Raw genomic sequence first — 18,592 nt, 5'->3', positions numbered from 1 at the left:
TCAACAAACTACACACACCAGTCGATAAATTTCAGTGAGTTTATTCATCCAAAACAAAACAAAAAAAAAAACGTCCAATCCAATATTCAATATCCATGACTTCTTGAACATGTAAAATTTGCCTCACTGAAAACAGCCAATTACATCAAATTTAAAAAAAGAAAAAAAAATTAACAGGCTTTAATAAATTTACTTAAATTTGGAGACTTAAAGTTAAGGTGTACTCCATTTGAACACGCCATTAGAAAACAAATTTAAGGGGCAACTCTTAAATATTTTTATACCCATTTCCAAAACTTTGGATTTGTCTTTAGGTGCCCGCTTGTCCCTCCCACCGTTAACCGATGCACTTCCGGTTGTGACGTTCTCTCGTCCGGCGTTGTGACCGTTGAGACAACAAAGGAGTGCATCAGGGCAGCAAATGAGCCAAATTACCCACCCAATACTATTTTTGTAAAGAGACCTTAAAGACGGAGACAATTTGGATTCAAATTTTATTAACTTTAGCCAGCGAATCCAGGGTAAGATGCTCTTGTCTCGGTCTTTAGGGTTCAAAATGGCGACCTGCGTCAGTGCGGCTAATTCCAACTGAAACATTTTAGCTTCGAGTCGGCAGCCGTTACTAACGGCAGGAAGCCAGGAAACAGACAGCTGCCGGGTGTCTGAACAACGGCATCCCTGTTCGCTCGGTAATGATTAGGTCGCTTTTGATATGTAGTTTTTTTTTTAATTTACCCCCCAAAAAAGAAAAAAAAATAGAGGTCCGTCCCCTCAGAATTAGCCGAATTAAAGCCACATTTGCGACGATTTCTGGGACTACAAAACCGGGAGAACAGGGATCAGAGCTCCGACCAATGAGAATGGAGCTTTAATTGGAGGAATAATTCTCATTGGTTGGAGCAGTCAGGAGCATCTCACCAGAAATAAATAGGGAAATTTGTTGCTAAAAGCAAATAAAGATTTTTATGACAAACCGAGACCAAAACCCCACAATATAAAGCAACGACAGGCTGAGCGCAGACGCCACCGGCTCAGCAATACAACTACTCTTTAATTTTTTTCTTTTTAGGCCAATTATTCAGCAGTTCTGCACCATAATATATTTATGTCATCAAAGATGTAAATAAAGCAGTCCAAGTCAGAGCAGATGGAAGAAATCACCTCTCTGAGTGTTTTAAGTGCAACTCAACCTGCTGAGGTTGTTTTTGATTAAATTCCTGGTACATTTTAAATCAGATGGTTCATTTTGATGCATTTGGCGAACATTAAACAAAAAAACAAACAAAAGAGGGGGATGGACAAAACAGCTTCTGCCCAACAGGAATTTATGTAGCCAAGCTTAAACATGGCATAAATCAACGTAACAGCTTCCCTTCAGAAAACAAAAACGGCCAATTAAGCTGCACTGCAGCAAGAAGCACGACTACGTCACAGATTATTCCTCCTCAAAACACCAGCAATCGTTTTGACAAATCAATTTTTGGAGGCGGTTTAACAAACCTGAGCTGGTGACAAAAAGAAAAATAAGATAAAAGTCATCAATCTAAACACAGAAGTTAAGGGAAGCCATCTTGTTGACTCTGTGCTTGTTAACACTGGTAGCAGGAGAGAATAAGGGCGACATTTAAACACCAAGTGCATGTTGAAGGAATTGCACCGTAAAATTTTTAAAGAAATAAAAAAAAAAAATAATTACTGATTACCTCAAAAACATTTCATGAACACAGTCAAATGTTTTTGCAAATTTTTTCTTCTCTAAAATTATAAATAAACTCCCGGGCAGGACAAACAAACTGGCAGTAGAGGGAAAAAGATCTCCAGTGATAACGGGCAGCTTTCCAGTTCGCCAGCCAGTTACTATTACAATTTCTTTTTTCTTCTTTAAAACAATCTTAAAATGAAAGTATGTACAGGAAGTGAAAGCTGACCCCGCATGTCGGCTTCGTGTCTCGCAAAATAAGGTACAACAAAAAAAGAAAAAGAAAAGAAAGACGAAGGAACGCCACTGGAACAGGAATCCCCACAAATCACGGTGTTTTGTTTTTTTCCGTTTTCCACGCTGCTGCTGCTTTTTTTCCTCTTTTCTCTCTTGACTTTTAGTGTTCTGATGCTGAAGACGAGCGGAAAGGAAAGGGGTCAGGGTCTCTTGGGAGAACGAGCTTCATCACACGCAACCGAGCAGTCTGGTCGTCTCTGGGCGAAGAAGAAGAAAAAAAAAAATCCAGTCTGTGCTCTTTGAAAATCCAAGTTTGCCCTCATTTATCCGCCAGACCAAACCGGTTATGAATCCTCCTCATCTGGTCGGACGTCGACAGGAACCAATTCTCAATCAGGTGAGCATGAATATGGAGTGATTAAAGATGGCGGGGTTATTACTTCGGAACGTGTTGAAACTGCTCGTTAAGGCACTTGTTACAAATTGGTGAAGAGTTTTAAAGGTGAAGACGTGCAGAATGGAGGGCGTCCTTTCGGGGTCGGAGGTGGATGTGGGTCAGAGTCGTTCCGGTTGTCGTTTTTTATTTTTTACGTTTGCGCCGACGTCGTTTCCGATTTGGTCCCGTTCTTTCCTCCTGCCGCTTGCGTCTTCGGTACGTGGCGGAGCAGCGCGAAGCCTCTAAGTGAGGCCAGTGAGTTCTTCCAGAAAGTGTCCGTCTCCAAACGCATTCCAGGTGGCGGGATCCGAAAAAAAAACTGTACACGAAAAAAGGTTTAAAAAAAAAAGAAAAAAGAAGCAAGACAAGCAGGGGATGGAGAAGGGTTTGAAGGAGAGCGGAGGCCGATCTGTAGAAGACAGATTACAATCAAGTCAGACAGGAAATTAGAAAATGAATATTTTTTTTATAAAATGTAGCAACTTTCAAAAATATTCACACTGTTCACATTCCAACTAGCAATGCACAGATCCACTTTTCGTCCCCTTCTGATGCCAATATCTTACGTTTAGTATCGGCTAATATCGATTAGATACAGGAAATCAGCTGAATTCACGTAAACGTTTCTTTTATGGATGCACTGATTTATCAGCGCTGATTTCCATGATTTTGGGTGATCGGCCGATGCTTGAACGTGAATCAGATCTCATCTACCTCAGCAAAGGTCTAAAAATCAGAAACAGAGAGGAGACCGAGACCGGCCCACCAAGTCATGTCTGCATGTTAATAGTCACCTCACCGTTGCCAATTCAGCAACTTTCCTACTGTATTTAGCAACATTTCACATAACTGGCATTGCCTAAAATCGGAATCCACAGGTCAGGCTTTTTAAAGATCTGTAATCAGCCAGAAAACTGTGATCGGTTCACCCCTAGTTTCTTTTTCTAAACAACAAATAAATTTGTAATTAAGTACATTTATATCAACACTGCACCCATTAGAGGTGCAGATTTCTGGCAGACTGCCGGTCACAGATCTTTAAAAAAAGCCTGACCTGCCAATTCAGATTTTGGTCAATGCTGATATTTTTTTCCCCTCATCTGAAATTTTGCTAAATATGGCAAGAAAGTTGCTGTGTTGGCAACAATGGGGTGACTATTGTTAACACAGAACGTGCAGACATGATTTTCAGAAGTTAAGATCGGCTTCACGTACAATTATCGGTCAATCACCCAAAATTAAGGAAATCGTTCAATTTATCAGCTGGCTGATTCACCTGTGCATCCCCAACACCACCAGCTTCACAAGCTTTGTCAAATGTTTAAAATCAACTTTAATTTGTTCAGTCAGGAGTAGAACAGTCAAAGTAAAATAAATTAGAAACTGGCAATAAGAGGTCGACTATTTCAGTCCAACATGTAAAAAACAAACTGCAACAAACTTTCTCTCAAATGGCTTAGAAAGTGCAATTAGGAAATATAAAATAAATTAGAAAGCACGACGTTGCTCGGAGCACAAAGCATAGAACTAGACTGAATAGATCTGTCCTTATGGGTCAAACACACTAGCTTTGTTTCATTGATGATATAATTGAGCAAGTTGACATCTTGAAGATAAATTTGCTCAGTGAAACGCATCAATTTAGGAAAGACGCTTTAGAATTGGGATATTTGTTTTAAATAATCAAAATTTGTTTATTTCTCTAAACTGCAGGGGAAACAAATTGGATGTTGGAAAACCACAAAGACGACAGGAAGTAGCTGAAGTATCACGGTGCTGCATGTTTTTAATGACTTATGATGTGAACAAACTTATTCATGTGCAATTTAAATTGTGTTTATTAAACAATGCAATTGCGAAATTAGCGAAACTGCCCAACATTAGCAGAACACTGATAAGGTTTTGCACATATTTGTAATAAAAACGCAGCTACTGCCACCGATACCCGAACTAGAATTGTTTCAATATCAAGACAGATTCAAACTAATATCGGATCGGTGCATCTCTAGTTTAGAGGGCCACATAAAAAGCTCTGGCGGGCCATGTTTGGCCCCCGAGCCTTCAGTTTGGCACACGTTTGCTGTACCTGCAGGCTCACTGCTTGACCTCTTCGCCGCTCTCGCTGTGGTACTCGGCCACATACAGGCTCTTGTCGATGATGCCGGGGATGGGCTTGATCTCCGTCCCCAGCTGCTCCTCGATCGCCTTCAGGTTGAAGCGGTCGTCGTACGTGATGAGGTTGATGGCCAAACCAAGATGGCCAAAGCGTCCTGGGAATCAATCACACGGTTTGTACGCTCAAGCATTTTCAAAGCAAGTTTTTCCACAACACTTTGGAGATAACAGCACAAACGAACTAAAGACGACTTTTCATTTCACGACTGTATGATTTATCACTGATCAATAGTGACTTGTAATAGCATTTCATACAGCAGGAACAAGTGAAATACTATAAAGCTAAATTTTATTTTTAATCAAACATACACTTGACTGATCTGTGAAGGAAAAGAAAACAAATTTAACAAAAAAATTAAAACATTTTAATAACATTTAATGTATAGAATATAGGCCAATTTTTATGTGATATTACATTGAAACAATTCAACTAAATTACGTAAATGTAAATTACTTTCTTATTCATGAACACAATATACAAAAAGTCACAAAATATTTTTATAAAATGTTCTCGCCAAGTTCTCTAGTATTATTGAAATAATGTTAGTGATTCCAAGTGACCAAAAGCAAGAAAAGTTTAGTCAGATTTAACTTCAGACTGAGAGGAAAAAATGTGCATGTCTTTTTGTTCTGTGTGTGAAAATATCTGGTTTTAACTGTAAATGTTTTCCGAAGTCAGACTTTTAAATTAACGTTAAATTGCACTTTTATCAAAAGATGCCATTTGAATTTCAAGCACTTCAGGATTTTAAACACGCTGTAGGGATTTAAAATCTTAAAGTTACTGAAACAACATTTACTCCAGGAATAAACTCTGCTGCTCTTACCAGATCTCCCAATGCGATGGAGGTACGTCTCTCCCAGTTTAGGAAAATCAAAGTTGATCACAACATTCACAGCTTGAATGTCAATTCCTCTCGTGAAGAGGTCTAAAAAAATAAATAAAAAGAACTATGGAAAACCGTTTTCCGTAGCGCACCAAATACTGTAAAGGGATGCAGATTAAACATGATCAGATTCATAAACAGGGAAATAATAATTTGCTTTTGGTTGTCCTGTTAATTAACATGGCTGTGTAAATATCTAACAGCAGAGACTGCAGATGGCAACATGATGTAGACTAAAATAAAAACTAATTAGTCAAATAGATACAATGAAGAATTTGAGCACTCAGCTTCTATGCGCCACAAATCTGGAGCAAACAGCCGAAACACAGAGTTGCTCTAAAGCAAGACTGAAAACCCAAATGTTTAAAGTTATTTTTGAACCATAATAAATGAAACATGAACAAAGATGGCAGTTATCAAAATGTAATGTTTCTTACTGTCTCTTACATCTTTGTGTTTTTATGATGTAAAGCTCTTTAAAATGCCTTGTTCATGAAATGTGTTACATATTTTAACTCGATTCATAATTTGGAAAGAGTGGAAATTGTGATATCAGTAAAAACTGTAAAAATTTATAAATTGGGATATATCTGGATAATTATATAATCTTTGTCTCCTTCATATTTGTTTTCAAACAGGATATGCTTGATTATTGTGATACATTTCTTTTTTTATCATTTGAATTTGTCAGATATTTACTTGTCCAAAATAAATAGATTTCATAAAAGTTTTGGATAATGACATTTTCATTTCTTATGGTAACTAAAATGATTGTAAATATAGATTAAGAAAGGAAAACATATTCCACTGTGTATGGTTTGCATTCAACACATTTTCTTCTGATGTATAGTTCAGAGTCAAATGGAAAGAGATTTGTAACTTTTGTTTCAGAATATTTAGCTCCCAATAACAGCAGGCGATCAAATAATTTCAGCATTTGCAGCAGAAAACTGCAGGATGAAATCCAGGCAGAAAATTATTCCGATAGCAAGAAGCTACGTTTAGAAAATTATGAGATTTACTCATGACACCACAAGCAAGTGGAAAGGAGAAATAATCTGAAGCAGCAGCTATCATCCCAAACACAGTGCACAGGAAATGACAAGGTGCATGCTGGGTAATTACCAAAACGTTCAGACAAACACTGCACACATTCGAGTGTTCAACCGGCAGAAAAAATGTAGAGAAACATCAGAACCACGTTTCAAACTGCAGCAGCTAATCAAACAGTTACAAATAAATTAAATGTGATCCCAGGTTCTGAATGAGACTGGAGCAGCTTTAAAATGTAAAAACCACCAATCAGACGAGACGTTGACACCCTGAAGCACCGAGCAGCTGCATCACTCACCAGTGCAGACCAGGTTTCGGCAGAGCCCATTTCTAAAGTCATGGAAAACACGGTTGCGATGTTCCTGAGAAATAAAAAAGATTCATTTAAACTGCAGACTCAGAAAGTTAATCAGATGAAGCAACCAGATTTTGTTTTACAGTGTCTTTTCAACAACTGGAATCATATGAACTAGAGGTGAACCGATCAGTTTTCTGGCCAATCATCTATTTTAAAGCCTGATTCTTATTCTTTTGTCTGAAAAGTCACTAAATATAATAACATTTCCTAACAGTAAGCTGCTAGGAAACATCACCATATGGGTTAATACTAAAGGCCTCCCTTAAAGGGACATTTCTGATTTTTTCTTTTTCAGTCCAGCAGTTTTGTGGCACATGGAGCGGTACAAGCTAGTTAAGTATTTTCCCCAACTTACATTTAATCAATCAAAACACCTGAAACCAAACATCTCATTATATCCTCTATGCTTTCATAAGATATGAAGTTAGCTGCTGTCTTAGAAGCTAAATGTCTGTTGCTAACTAAAGCTACGCTAGTTAGCTGGCTGCTGCCTGGTCGATTAAACAAAGCAGCTAAGAAGCTCAGGTTGAGCAACAGTAAAAAGTGATGAGGACAGTAAAACTCATTTTCCAGCTGACCTGTCTCATCTTGGCATGAATGTAGAAACATGAATAACCAAGCTGGGAAATCTTCTTGGCAAGAAGCTCCACTCTCTGAGAGGAGTTACAGAAGATTATCGACTGGTTGATCTGGAGCTGAAGGCCAAAGAGACACAAAGGAAATCAGAGTGTGGACAGAACGCCATGAAACAAACTATATAGCACAAACTCGAGGTCCGGGGGCCAAATCCGGCCCGCCGTAGCTCTTTATGTGGCCAAAACGTGGCGTCCAAACCTCTTGGCATGGAGGCCAAAAAATTCAAGTTGCAATTTTTGTACTTTTTTCCCCAACTATAATCACAAAAACTACTTTCTTTTTTGAATTTTTTTGATAAATAAACTTGAGCACACAATATTTCAATGAAATACGCAAAGATATCTGTATTTCTTTGTAGATTTGAAATAATACAAAAATGTCAAACCATATGAGAAATTTTGAAAAATTTTTCTAGATTTTTTTGTATCTTTTTTAGCCATAAGAACAGCTAACTCTTGTAAAATACAGACCTGGTCATGTCCAGGTCTGTATTTTATTAAAACCCACTGGATGGTTTTGTTACAAATAAATTAAATTAAAAGCCAAACCCTGGATGAATACTTTGTGTTGCACGTTACATTTTCCATTTTAAGATTTTAATTGCATAATTTTTGAACAGCCTGGCATCAGTGAAAATTTCACCAACATTGATTTTAAATGCGGATCCGCATTTGATGCCAAGTTTAGGCCGTTGAACTGTGATTGAGGGCCACAAGTGGCCCCAAAAAATCCCAAAAACAATTATGAAACCCTGGAGGGACTGAAAAGATGTTCAATATTATTTACTCTTAAGAAACACTTATTGAACTCTGAAACAAACAACTGTTTATTGATATTTTAACAGTTTATTGGGTTTTATCAATACATTCTGTAGCAACCGGCCCTTTAAGAACATTCAGATTTTTGATTTGGCCCAAAATGACCCTGCTCTCGACTCTAAGGGGACATAAATAGAACCGTAAAGATGACATTGTTCCTAAATATTATTTTATCAATCCAATCAAACCAGTTTCTATCCATTTTCATCAATCAGTCCCTCTGATTTCTTGCGAATTATTGCAGAAATTCACACAAAAAAACAAATCCCTGCACTTTTTTGTGTTAATATGTAATTGAAAGTTTATCGCAGACTTTTGGTAAAAATGGTGAAAAACATTCGCTCCAAGTGACTGTTTACTCTCACCTGCAGTGTTTCTTCTACTAAACAGCTGCCTCACTAGATGCTATAATCTATAGTATAAAGTGGCATTTACCATCACACATGAGCGCAAATATTTATAAATTACTTACACAAACCTTTTTTTTTTTTTTAAATCCCAAAACAATGGCAAAACCCTGGAGGGACTGAAAAGATGTTCAATATTTAATTTTAAGAGTTCGTATTTTTACGGTTTGTTAGGTTTAATCAATACATTCTGGCACAACCGGCCCTTTAAGGACATCTATTACCTTGATTTGGCCCAAAATGAAGATCAGTTTGACCAAACTTACCCTGGAGAACAAGGTGTTGAGACAATGGACCTTTTGCCTTTCTGTTACGTAAGCATAATACTGAGTCACTCCCTTCAGCGTTAGCTCCTCCATTAGGTTGATCTCATAAGGTTTTTGCAAATGTGCGTTCTGTAACCGGGGTAAAAAAAAACACATTTAGATGATTCTAGAAGCTTTAGACAATATTAAAAAAATGTGAATAAATGTGATTTTCTTTGGCACCATAAACTTCTGCACACTGAGCGGGAAAGTGGCGGAGTAAAGTAAAATCTGCCTCTTTTTGGGCAGGAAGCCCAGCATCTCCTCCATCATGACCACAAAGTCCTGAGACAGGAGCTTGTCGGCCTTAACGCAGAGAAAACGTTTAGTTTTCAGCTCAATACACGGATTTATTCAGAAAAAAAACAGATATTCAACACCAAAAATGACTCACTTCATCCAGAACAATCATCTGGACCTGATTGACTTTGGCCACTCCTTTTTTGATTAGGTCTAAAATCCTCCCTGGTGTAGCAATAACCACATGTACTGGAAGACAACAAAAAAAAATACATTATCTGTATTAAACTCGATATTATGAAAAAAATCAGATCAGACATTTGTGACTTTGCAGATCTATTGAGTCTAATTCTACGCTTTTCTGCTCTGAGAAACATCTCATTTTATTATTTATCTTGCATTATATTTAGATTTCCTAATTGCACTTTCTGAATTATTTAAAAGGTTTGTTGCAGTTTATTTTAATGTCAGTTTTTATTATTTATTTTTACATTAGATTGACTGATTAAATACATTAAAGTTGTGTGTTTTTTTTCTTTTTTTAGTTTCTTTAGGTGCAGCTTTATAAAATCCCATCCTGGTGGGAATTGGATGCTCACCCGTTTCGTCGAGCCTCATGATGTCGTCGCGGAGGTTCGTCCCCCCTGTGGTCGCCATGACCTTCACGCCGCCCATGTGTTTACTGACCTGGATGCTTATTTGGCTGACCTGCAGTGCCAGTTCTCTGGTGGGCACGATTACCAAAGCTGCAAATAAAAATGATATTAAAACCCAAGCCACGCTGAGATTAATTTACCATCATGTTCCCACTAGAACTGCAGAGTCAAAAACAAAAGTTTCAGAGTGAGAATAAAGATCAAGTCCTTTGGATTTATTATCGCTTTAGTTATATTTTATGCCTCAACATCGTAATAAATAATGCTAGATATTATTTTAATTGCTTACATCCTTGTGTGAATACATTTCTAGTTTAATTAAGCCAAGAAAGGCTCTAAGAAATCTGCTGATGACTAAAGTTGTCAAATTTGCAGCTTGTTTGGAGACAATTATTTATGTCAAAAAGCTTTTAAAATTTTCCTGTTGTGGCACCAGAAGGATTTGGACTATAAATATGAAATCTACAGGTTTCATAATGTTAACCATAATAATTACTTGTCAACTTTGTAATTATTTTGGCTTTAAAATGTTGTTTTACAGAGACAGGGCTCCCATTAAACTGCAAAAATACAAAATCTTACTAAGTATGTTTGCCTTGTTTCTAGTGCAAATAAATCAGTAAAGTGTAAATAAGAAATTTAATTTATAAGTAACTTTTTAGCAACATATAAGAGCTTGTTTTAAGTCAATTCTTGATTGTAGATTTTTAAAAAAATATATAAGTTCCACAGATTATTTCACTATAATGAGACATTTTTCCATTGTTAAGTGAAATAATCTGCCAGTGGAACTTGTACTTTTTAATCAATATTAAGGAATGGGTTTTTTTTTTAAACAAGCTCCTATTTCTTGCTGAAAAGTTACTTGAAAGTTAGTACACGTTAAATAAGACAAAGCTGACATATTTGCATGAGAAACAAGACAAAAATATTTTGCAAGGTTTGGTGTTTTTGTAGTGTATAAGCAATGATTGGTCAGGAGAGAACAGAGGGAATAATAATGTAAATGCATCTAAAAATCAACTGAAATTCAAAATCTAGAAACAAAAAAACCAAACAAAACAAAACAGGTTGGACATTTGTCACAAAAATGTAACATTTAGATAAACCTGCAAAACAATTCTCTTTGCTCACAGAAGATACTTTATATGGGTCTTATTTTGCTTTAATTGAAGCTTCTGGAAATTAACATGCAGCTATTTTTAGAATAAGTCTTTTTGAAGCAATCAGGGAATTCCTCATCCATTTTCACAAAGCCTTTTTGTTCTTCAGTAATTATTACTTGGCATAAACTTGAGACAAAACTCCAGATTTAACTCTTGACGTACAGATATAATTGAGGATTTTTCAACCTCCTCTAAAATTTAACTACCAACAACATCAACTTTACCCTCCCCAAATTTCAAAAAGACATTTTTTTTATTTTTTGTTGTGCAACAAAGAAACCGCATAAAATGCAAAATCACAACAAAGGTCTCCAGTAGAAGTAAAGCTAATTTGTGTCTCTGTAGTCTCATGTTTTAAAGTCGCTCAGTCCTGGATGCGGTTTCATTTCTCTAATCGTTCTCGTTATGTGAATCTGCAGCAGCAGCTAAATGAGCAGAAATCAGACTGACCCTGTAAACAGTCTTTCTTCAGGTCGATGCGTTCCAGCAGGGGAATGAGGTAGGCTCCGCTCTTTCCTGTGCCGTTCTTGGCTCGGGCCAAAATATCCCTTCCTGACAGTGCGATGGGAATGCTTTCCTCCTGCACAAAAACAAAACACGTCTCCTGTTTATGTACACAACATCTTCAAACATTAAAGCTTCATATCAATTTGAAGCAGAAAACAAATTAATTTCCCTCCACAAACTGATTATCGCAGTATCTTCAGTCTTTTCCTGTCATCACATGTTTAAATCATTATTATCCATCACTCTTTAAAACAGACATGAAAGATTAAAGTTAAAATTGGCTCATTTTCAAAATTTCATTCCATTCTGATCTGAGTTTAACATGATAAACAGTTTAACAGTTAAAATATTTCCAGCTGAATCAATGGGAGAGAAAACGGAAAGGCAACGGCAGCCCGAGATAAAAATAACTCATCTTCAAATGTAAGAGTTCACTTTCTACCAAACCCAGTCCAGACTGGTTCGATCTAAACCCACAAATATCCACCGAGATTAACACAGCAGCAGCAACTCACCCAGATATCAACAGATTATATTATATATGTCACGACTTAAGATAATTCAAGAGTTTATTAACGGAAAATAGTCACTTCTGATGAACATTTTACTACAAATATTTGATGCGTTTTGTATCAAAATGTATCAAAGGAAGTGGTTAATTACTGCAGACATGTACTTTACAAGAAAAATAAAGTTTAAGTAGTTATTGCAATAAATGATAATATTGTTTAAGTAATGTAATGGTAATGCCATAATAATTTGGGAACACATTCTCACAGATCAATAAACATTTAACACTGGAACTGGAAGACATTTTAAATACCAAAAATAAATAAAACAGAAAAACAAATAAAATTAATTATGTCTTTCAAAGAAATATCTAGTAGACAATCACCAGACTGAAGACTTTTGCCATTCAGTTTCTGGTAGAAAGAAAGAATAAATCACAGAGATGATTGAGTTAGTGTTAATAACTGATTTATTGAGACAGGTCTAACTTTGAGAACCAGTTTGAGACTGTACCTGAATTGGAGATGGCTTTTCCCAGCCCATCTCAAAGATTCCCATAAGTAGCTCCCTCTTTAGGCAATAATCTTCAAACTCATTGCCTTTAGTTGCAGTCACATCCTGCAATCACAAAATAGCTCCTGAGTAGGATTACAGGACGTATAGATATGTGTTTTGCCATTAACATTAAAATTTTATTTATACTTACCGAAGTTTTGATCCTCATGTCCTTTGGGGGCAATTTCAAATTCTTCTTCCAGTCATCTCCAGGCCTGAGTGGGTAAAGAAAAACATTTACAGTAGAAAAAGAGACCAAAATTTAATGAAATCATAAATAGGAAGAGAGTGAACATTAAAGATGCACTCATGAAGATTATGATTCTCAGGACTGATTCTAACAGATTCTCTGTAGGATTCTCACACAGATGAGTTAACTACCAAAGCATCTGCCTTCAGTATTTATTCTGATACTATCAACCTAAAATGCATAGCTGACAAGATTATAGCCTGAAATCTTATTTCATTTTTTAGCATGTGTCCGACTGATCTGAATGAATCAAGTTGAAAAATTGGTATCATCCAATATTTTGGAATAAATCAAGTGGAGCGATTGGTAGAATGCAATGTATTGGAACAAATCAAGTGTAAAAAAAGTTAGAATCCAATATTTTGGAACGAATCAAATGGGGAAAAAAAAGGTAGAATTTGATATTATAGATTGAATCGACTTAAGACATTGGTAGAATAAATGCTATAGAACAAATCAAGTAAAAAGATTGGTAGAATCTAATATTTTGAAATGAATCAAGTGGAAAAAAATGGTAGAATCCATTCTACCATTTTATTGGGGCCTCTTTGGTAAATATTAATTTCTTTGGTGGCAGGACTTACTTGATAACAGCGTTTGTTGGAGGGGCTGACTGGGAATTGCCGTTGATTGCGCCTTTTATCATCTGGTTTAACTGCGGAGGTTGAGGACCTCCTCCACCTCCACCTGGTGCCCCTCCAGGTTTCACCGAGCTCCTCAGCTGTCCGTTCTGGTTGGACAAGCCCAAAATCACTGGGTTCTCTGTCCTGGTGGTGCTCATGTCCACTTATTTTTATTTTACTTCAACACCAATTAAATCTTTAACAGTCTCTAAACAAACCGTGTCCACTTCTCTGGGACTATTCAAAGTAAAGATTGCCCTTGGCTTTTCAATAAATCAAATTACTCATCAAAACTAATGGACCATCAAGTGTCAAGAAATGAACTCGTCCTTTTAAATTTACTAAGACTTCTGAGCATGAAAATTAAATAAGGGTTTGGCATAGGGTTAATCGGCCAACTTTATCTGAAAATCAATACACCAGGAAGGCTTAGTTAGCTTTTAAACGTTGGCCCCATTAGCCATCCCGTTAGCTTAACCGGGCCTCTGTGTCCTTTCAAGTCTGTCCAACCCTGAAATATAAGAAACGCAGAAGGAAGCATTGTTAAATAAAAACAGGGGTTAGTTAAATAAGTGAGTCACAATATTTAGCCTTAAAAATTGAATTTTTAATTGTAAGAAGCGCTAGCTAGGAGTTGGCCTAAAGTCAAAAGTTAGCCGACCCTGCGGTGACCGTTGCTAAATGCCAACAGCAAGGCAAAGCGTCACGGTGAAACATATTTCCCATCTTAAACATATTTATTGTTTCACGTATACATACGTGTATACAAAAGAATGAGACAGCTTCTTCCCAGTTTTATCCAGCTTGTTAAACCAACGTCAAACGGGGCTAGTTAGCTTCGAGCTAGCGCATGAAGCTAGAGGTTTGCGGCACCAGTGAGGATTCCGTATTCAAATATGCTCAAAAAAACTAACACACGACTTGCATGTTCTGCTGTGTTTTAGCGTTAAATCGTCTCGAACAATATTATTAACAGTCCGAATTATTCGTTTGTCGTTTAGTGACAAGTCTGTATAACTACGAGCTAACTGGCTAATGGAGGCGAATTAACGTTCACCATTAAAGGTAAAAGCCGTCAGAAAACGCTAACAGTCGAATACATGTCATTACTTTGTCCCGGGTAGAATACAAACGCAGTTACCTTGGATAACAGAAATAAAGCGGTTCCGTTTGCGGTTTTTTTGTACAGTGTACTGGTTTTTTTTAGCTGACTACGAGAGAGTCTTGTCAAACAAGGATTCAAGATGGCTCCCAGCCGTATTTGAAGCCGTCCGCAGCCAACAAATCAGCTGATTCCATTTCAAATCAACAAATCAACATTTAAGGTTTTCTCGCGAAGAAATACGCCACAGATTAAAATGTCAACATCGCAACTCTGTAAGCTCTAAGTTGTTTATCATTTATTAAACAAAAGCTAAAATCTCATTAGTTTTTTTCATGCAAGTTTCATGAGCTTTTTTTATTGAAAGAAAATGATTTGGAAACATTTTTCTTTTGCCTGATTTTGTTATTTTTTGTTACTTACATAAATTATTATATACCCAAATTTCCACTTAACTTTATGTTTTGGTCTGTCTGATTCTGTAATTTGTAAGTACTTTCTTGGCTGTATACTTTTTACTCTTACCTGAGTAAAGTACTCTGCTCTCCCTCGACATAAACCATAGATAAAAAGAAAATAAAATAGGACTGCAACTAGCGATTATTTTGGTTATCAAGTATTTTAGCCTTTATTCTAAAAAATAAAAAATTCGGCGTATTTTGCAGATTTTTTATAACCACTTCTGCTCCTTTTTTTAAAAAAAAAAACAATATTAGATCTAAATAAACACATAATTAAATAATTATTTAAAAATAATACTTACTAACCTCAGTACTAGTACATAATGACACCCGATTTTATTTATACAAAATGATGTCATCAGACAGACAAAAATGCAAAGTTTTGTGCAAATCTTGGTATTTTAAAAACTAAATAATAAAAAGCACGATTAACATTAGATCTTCTACATTTGAAACTCTTCTACAAAATTTGTGATATTATTCTTGCAATTTTCAGAAAAATTTCTAGCAAATTTTAAACTTTCCAAACTCAGAATTTTCTAGAAAAATTCTGAGATTAATCTTTTTTTTTTTCTTGTTTTTTTTTTTTTTTTTTTTTGACAGAAAGTGTCCGAGCTTCGTTGTAAACTCCCTGTTATTTGTGTTTCTCTAACAGTAATAACGCTGCAGCCGGATGTGCAGTGTGTCGGTTCTCCCACCAGAGGGCGATCTAGGCTTTGGACGCCGCCCCAGGCATTCTGCGGTGTGCAGGATTTCTTGGTGAGCGCCCTGCTGCGCAGCCAGACATTCCTGCAGAGAGACTGTGGTCACTAGTTACCCTTCCTGCAGTTCATGACTGCAGGAAGTTCTGTACATTTGGTGACTAAAATCAGACGAAGTGTTTAAATCTAAAAGTAATTTTGTCACCTTTTGAACTTGTGGCCTGCATAGCTCAGTAAAACTGCTCTGAAATATAAAAACAAAGCTCACATTTTAATTGTAACCTTATTTAAAATCTTTAATTATTGTTTAATTAATTCCTGTTCAACAATTGAAGTTTTTTTTTCTTTGACTGACATCTTTTTTATGTCATTTTTTATTTTAATTAAAATAATGTCAAATCCCACCTTTATTTGTTTCCTTATTCAAGAATATTTCTGTCACTTTGTTGTAAAACTGTCTTCTTTTTGTAATTTCTGAAAAATCTCTGAGCTTTTATAGAGATGATCATCAAGGACGGGAATTTTCATTTAACATTTCTACTCTGACTGTATTTTTCCGATTGTTTTTAAGAGCAACTGTTTGTTTTAAGATTAATCTCAGCAGTTTTTGAGGAAAAAGTCTTTTTTTCCCCTTTTTTTTTAAACTTTTGGACATTTTCTGAGTTTGAAAAGCCAACCATTTTCCACTTTTGAAGCACAAATGTTTGACTTTTCAAACTCAGAAAATTCCTGGGGGAAGGGGGGGCTTCTTGAAAATTTCCGAGAATAATCTAAAAATTTCAGGCAAAAATTTGACTTTTCAAATTTAGAAATTTACTTGTTTTTTCTGTAAAATTTCTTAGATTAACCTTAAATGTTTCAGAGATTTTTTTTTCAACTTTTCAAATCCAGATATTTCCTTTTTTTCTTGCAAAAATTTCTGAAAATCTAAAATGTTAACAGATTTTTTTGGGGGGGCAATTTTTTGACTTTCCAAGGTTTTCTCAAAAAAACAAGAAAATTGATAAAATGAATCAAAATGTTTTGCTGTTTTTTTGGCAAATTTTCAGCTTTTCAAACTCATACATTTTCTTGTTTTTTCTCAAAGATTTCTGATATTAATCTAATCTTGTCTGAGTTTTTTAACACAATTTTTTGAGTTTTCAAACTCAGAAATTTCTGGAGTTTTCTAGAATTTTTCTGGGATTCGTCTCAAAACCTTTGATATTTTCTGGCAAATGTTTGACTTTTCAAACTGAGGCATTTTCTTGATTTTTTGGCAGAAATTGACTCTTTTTTCCAATATTCTATTTAAAATGATTTTAAGCTGCTCTCGTGTTGCTGAACACCTTTCCTGCTAAGATAGTTTTCTCTCTCCATGAGAAGCAGAGCTAGAAACTCAGCAACAACCACATAGAAATAATATTTTTAGACCAGACAGCCATGCCGGCAGCTGATTAAAGACTAGCATGTCCTGTCAGCTCAGAGTTTGACATGCATGATTTCACTTCCTGTTCTATCGTCCCCAAGTGGCCGAACCGCGATACCAACTTATGAAACCAGGGGAAATATTAGGCATTTCCAAAGCAGAATCATATCATAACCATGAAGAAATAAAGCAGGTTCACTTCGCATGTCATTACCAAGATAAAATAAGTGATCATTTTCTTTAAACAGGTTAAAAAACCCCAGTAATAAACCACTAAAATGGCATAAAAACAGCAGCTATTCTCAATTTCTGTTTCCGGTGTTTATTATGCATATTAGCAACAAAATACCATAAATAGGCCACAAAATTATGGATTTTGTAGTTTAATAGAGGTTATAATTATTCACAAAGTCAAACTAGTATATTTAGCTAAAAAACAAGATAAACTGTGTAATATTTAGACCAGTGAACACAACAGATGTTGAAAAAGTCACACTACTTTGATAAATTATTTCAGCATAGAAAATATTTTCTGTAAGCAGTTTTTTACAAAATAATTTGTGTGGAAAAATGAAGCAAACTGTGACTGAAAACATTGATCAAAGGCAGTTTTATACCTCCTAATGTTTTCATATTGAAAGCAGCACACAGCAGCAGCTTAGTGCCGAAAACGCACCGCGTTTCAAAGGAAGTACGTGAATTACATTCAGAACCAGATAAAGACAGATTTACATTTGAAATATGACAAAATGTTTATTTCGCTCCAGCTAAATGATCGTATCTATAAAGCTTAAAGTGGACCTGCTATGCAAAACTGACATTTTGCATGTTTTTGTTCCTCCATTTGGTCTCAACTGCTCCTCTGCAGGCGCTGTACAATGGCTGCTGGAAAAGACTAACTGTTTTGTTGCTGACTTACCATACAGAAACCACTTGCTGCAATCATGTTGGTTGTGCAGGAGGCTCTACTCATGCTTTTCAAAGATGTACGGTTGTATAATTGCACATCTGTTGAGTTGGGGGGCGTGGCCAGCAGCAGCTGATTTGGATTTAAAGTGACAAGACGCCCTAAAACAGACAGAGAAGACTATAATCTCAATCTAAGAATGATTTTGTTTTGTATCACCCGTAGAGTTCTCCTAATCTGTTCAAGGAAACATAACAGGTCACTTGTACACATTTAATCAACCTTACTTTCTAAAGAAGTATTCCTAAATTTTTTAAGTATCTATATTCTACATGAATTACCTGGAAAAAAATCAAAAAGTTTAATACATTTTAATATAAACTTTACATTATTTTTACACTAAATAGATTTAAAATTTCATTTATTCCTGAACTGGTTTGATTGATTTGTTGAGCTGCTTTTGCTACACATGGCTGCATCCTGGGTGCACAAATG

General features: G+C 35.9%; 1 protein-coding gene across 1 annotated transcript; it reads right to left on the bottom strand.

Annotated features, from left to right (window-relative positions):
- Positions 1–25: 25 nt before the first annotated feature.
- Positions 26–14,788, bottom strand: ddx6 (DEAD-box helicase 6). The gene is made up of 14 exons (XM_005796841.3): positions 14,660–14,788; positions 13,480–14,029; positions 12,797–12,860; positions 12,604–12,708; positions 11,524–11,653; positions 9,851–9,997; positions 9,406–9,500; positions 9,195–9,317; positions 8,973–9,101; positions 7,424–7,540; positions 6,786–6,849; positions 5,375–5,476; positions 4,459–4,642; positions 26–2,781 (listed from the first exon to the last, which is right to left on the bottom strand). The coding sequence occupies exons 2-13, from the start codon at positions 13,674–13,676 to the stop codon at positions 4,467–4,469; spliced, it is 1,449 nt and encodes a 482-aa protein (XP_005796898.1). The 5' UTR covers positions 13,677–14,029; positions 14,660–14,788; the 3' UTR covers positions 26–2,781; positions 4,459–4,466.
- Positions 14,789–18,592: the final 3,804 nt, after the last annotated feature.

This window comes from Xiphophorus maculatus, chromosome 18 (assembly GCF_002775205.1).
Source record: "Xiphophorus maculatus strain JP 163 A chromosome 18, X_maculatus-5.0-male, whole genome shotgun sequence".
NCBI lineage: Eukaryota > Metazoa > Chordata > Actinopteri > Cyprinodontiformes > Poeciliidae > Xiphophorus > Xiphophorus maculatus.
The sequence above is the reverse complement of the archived record's forward strand: the minus strand, read 5'-3'. Positions and strand labels throughout refer to the sequence as shown.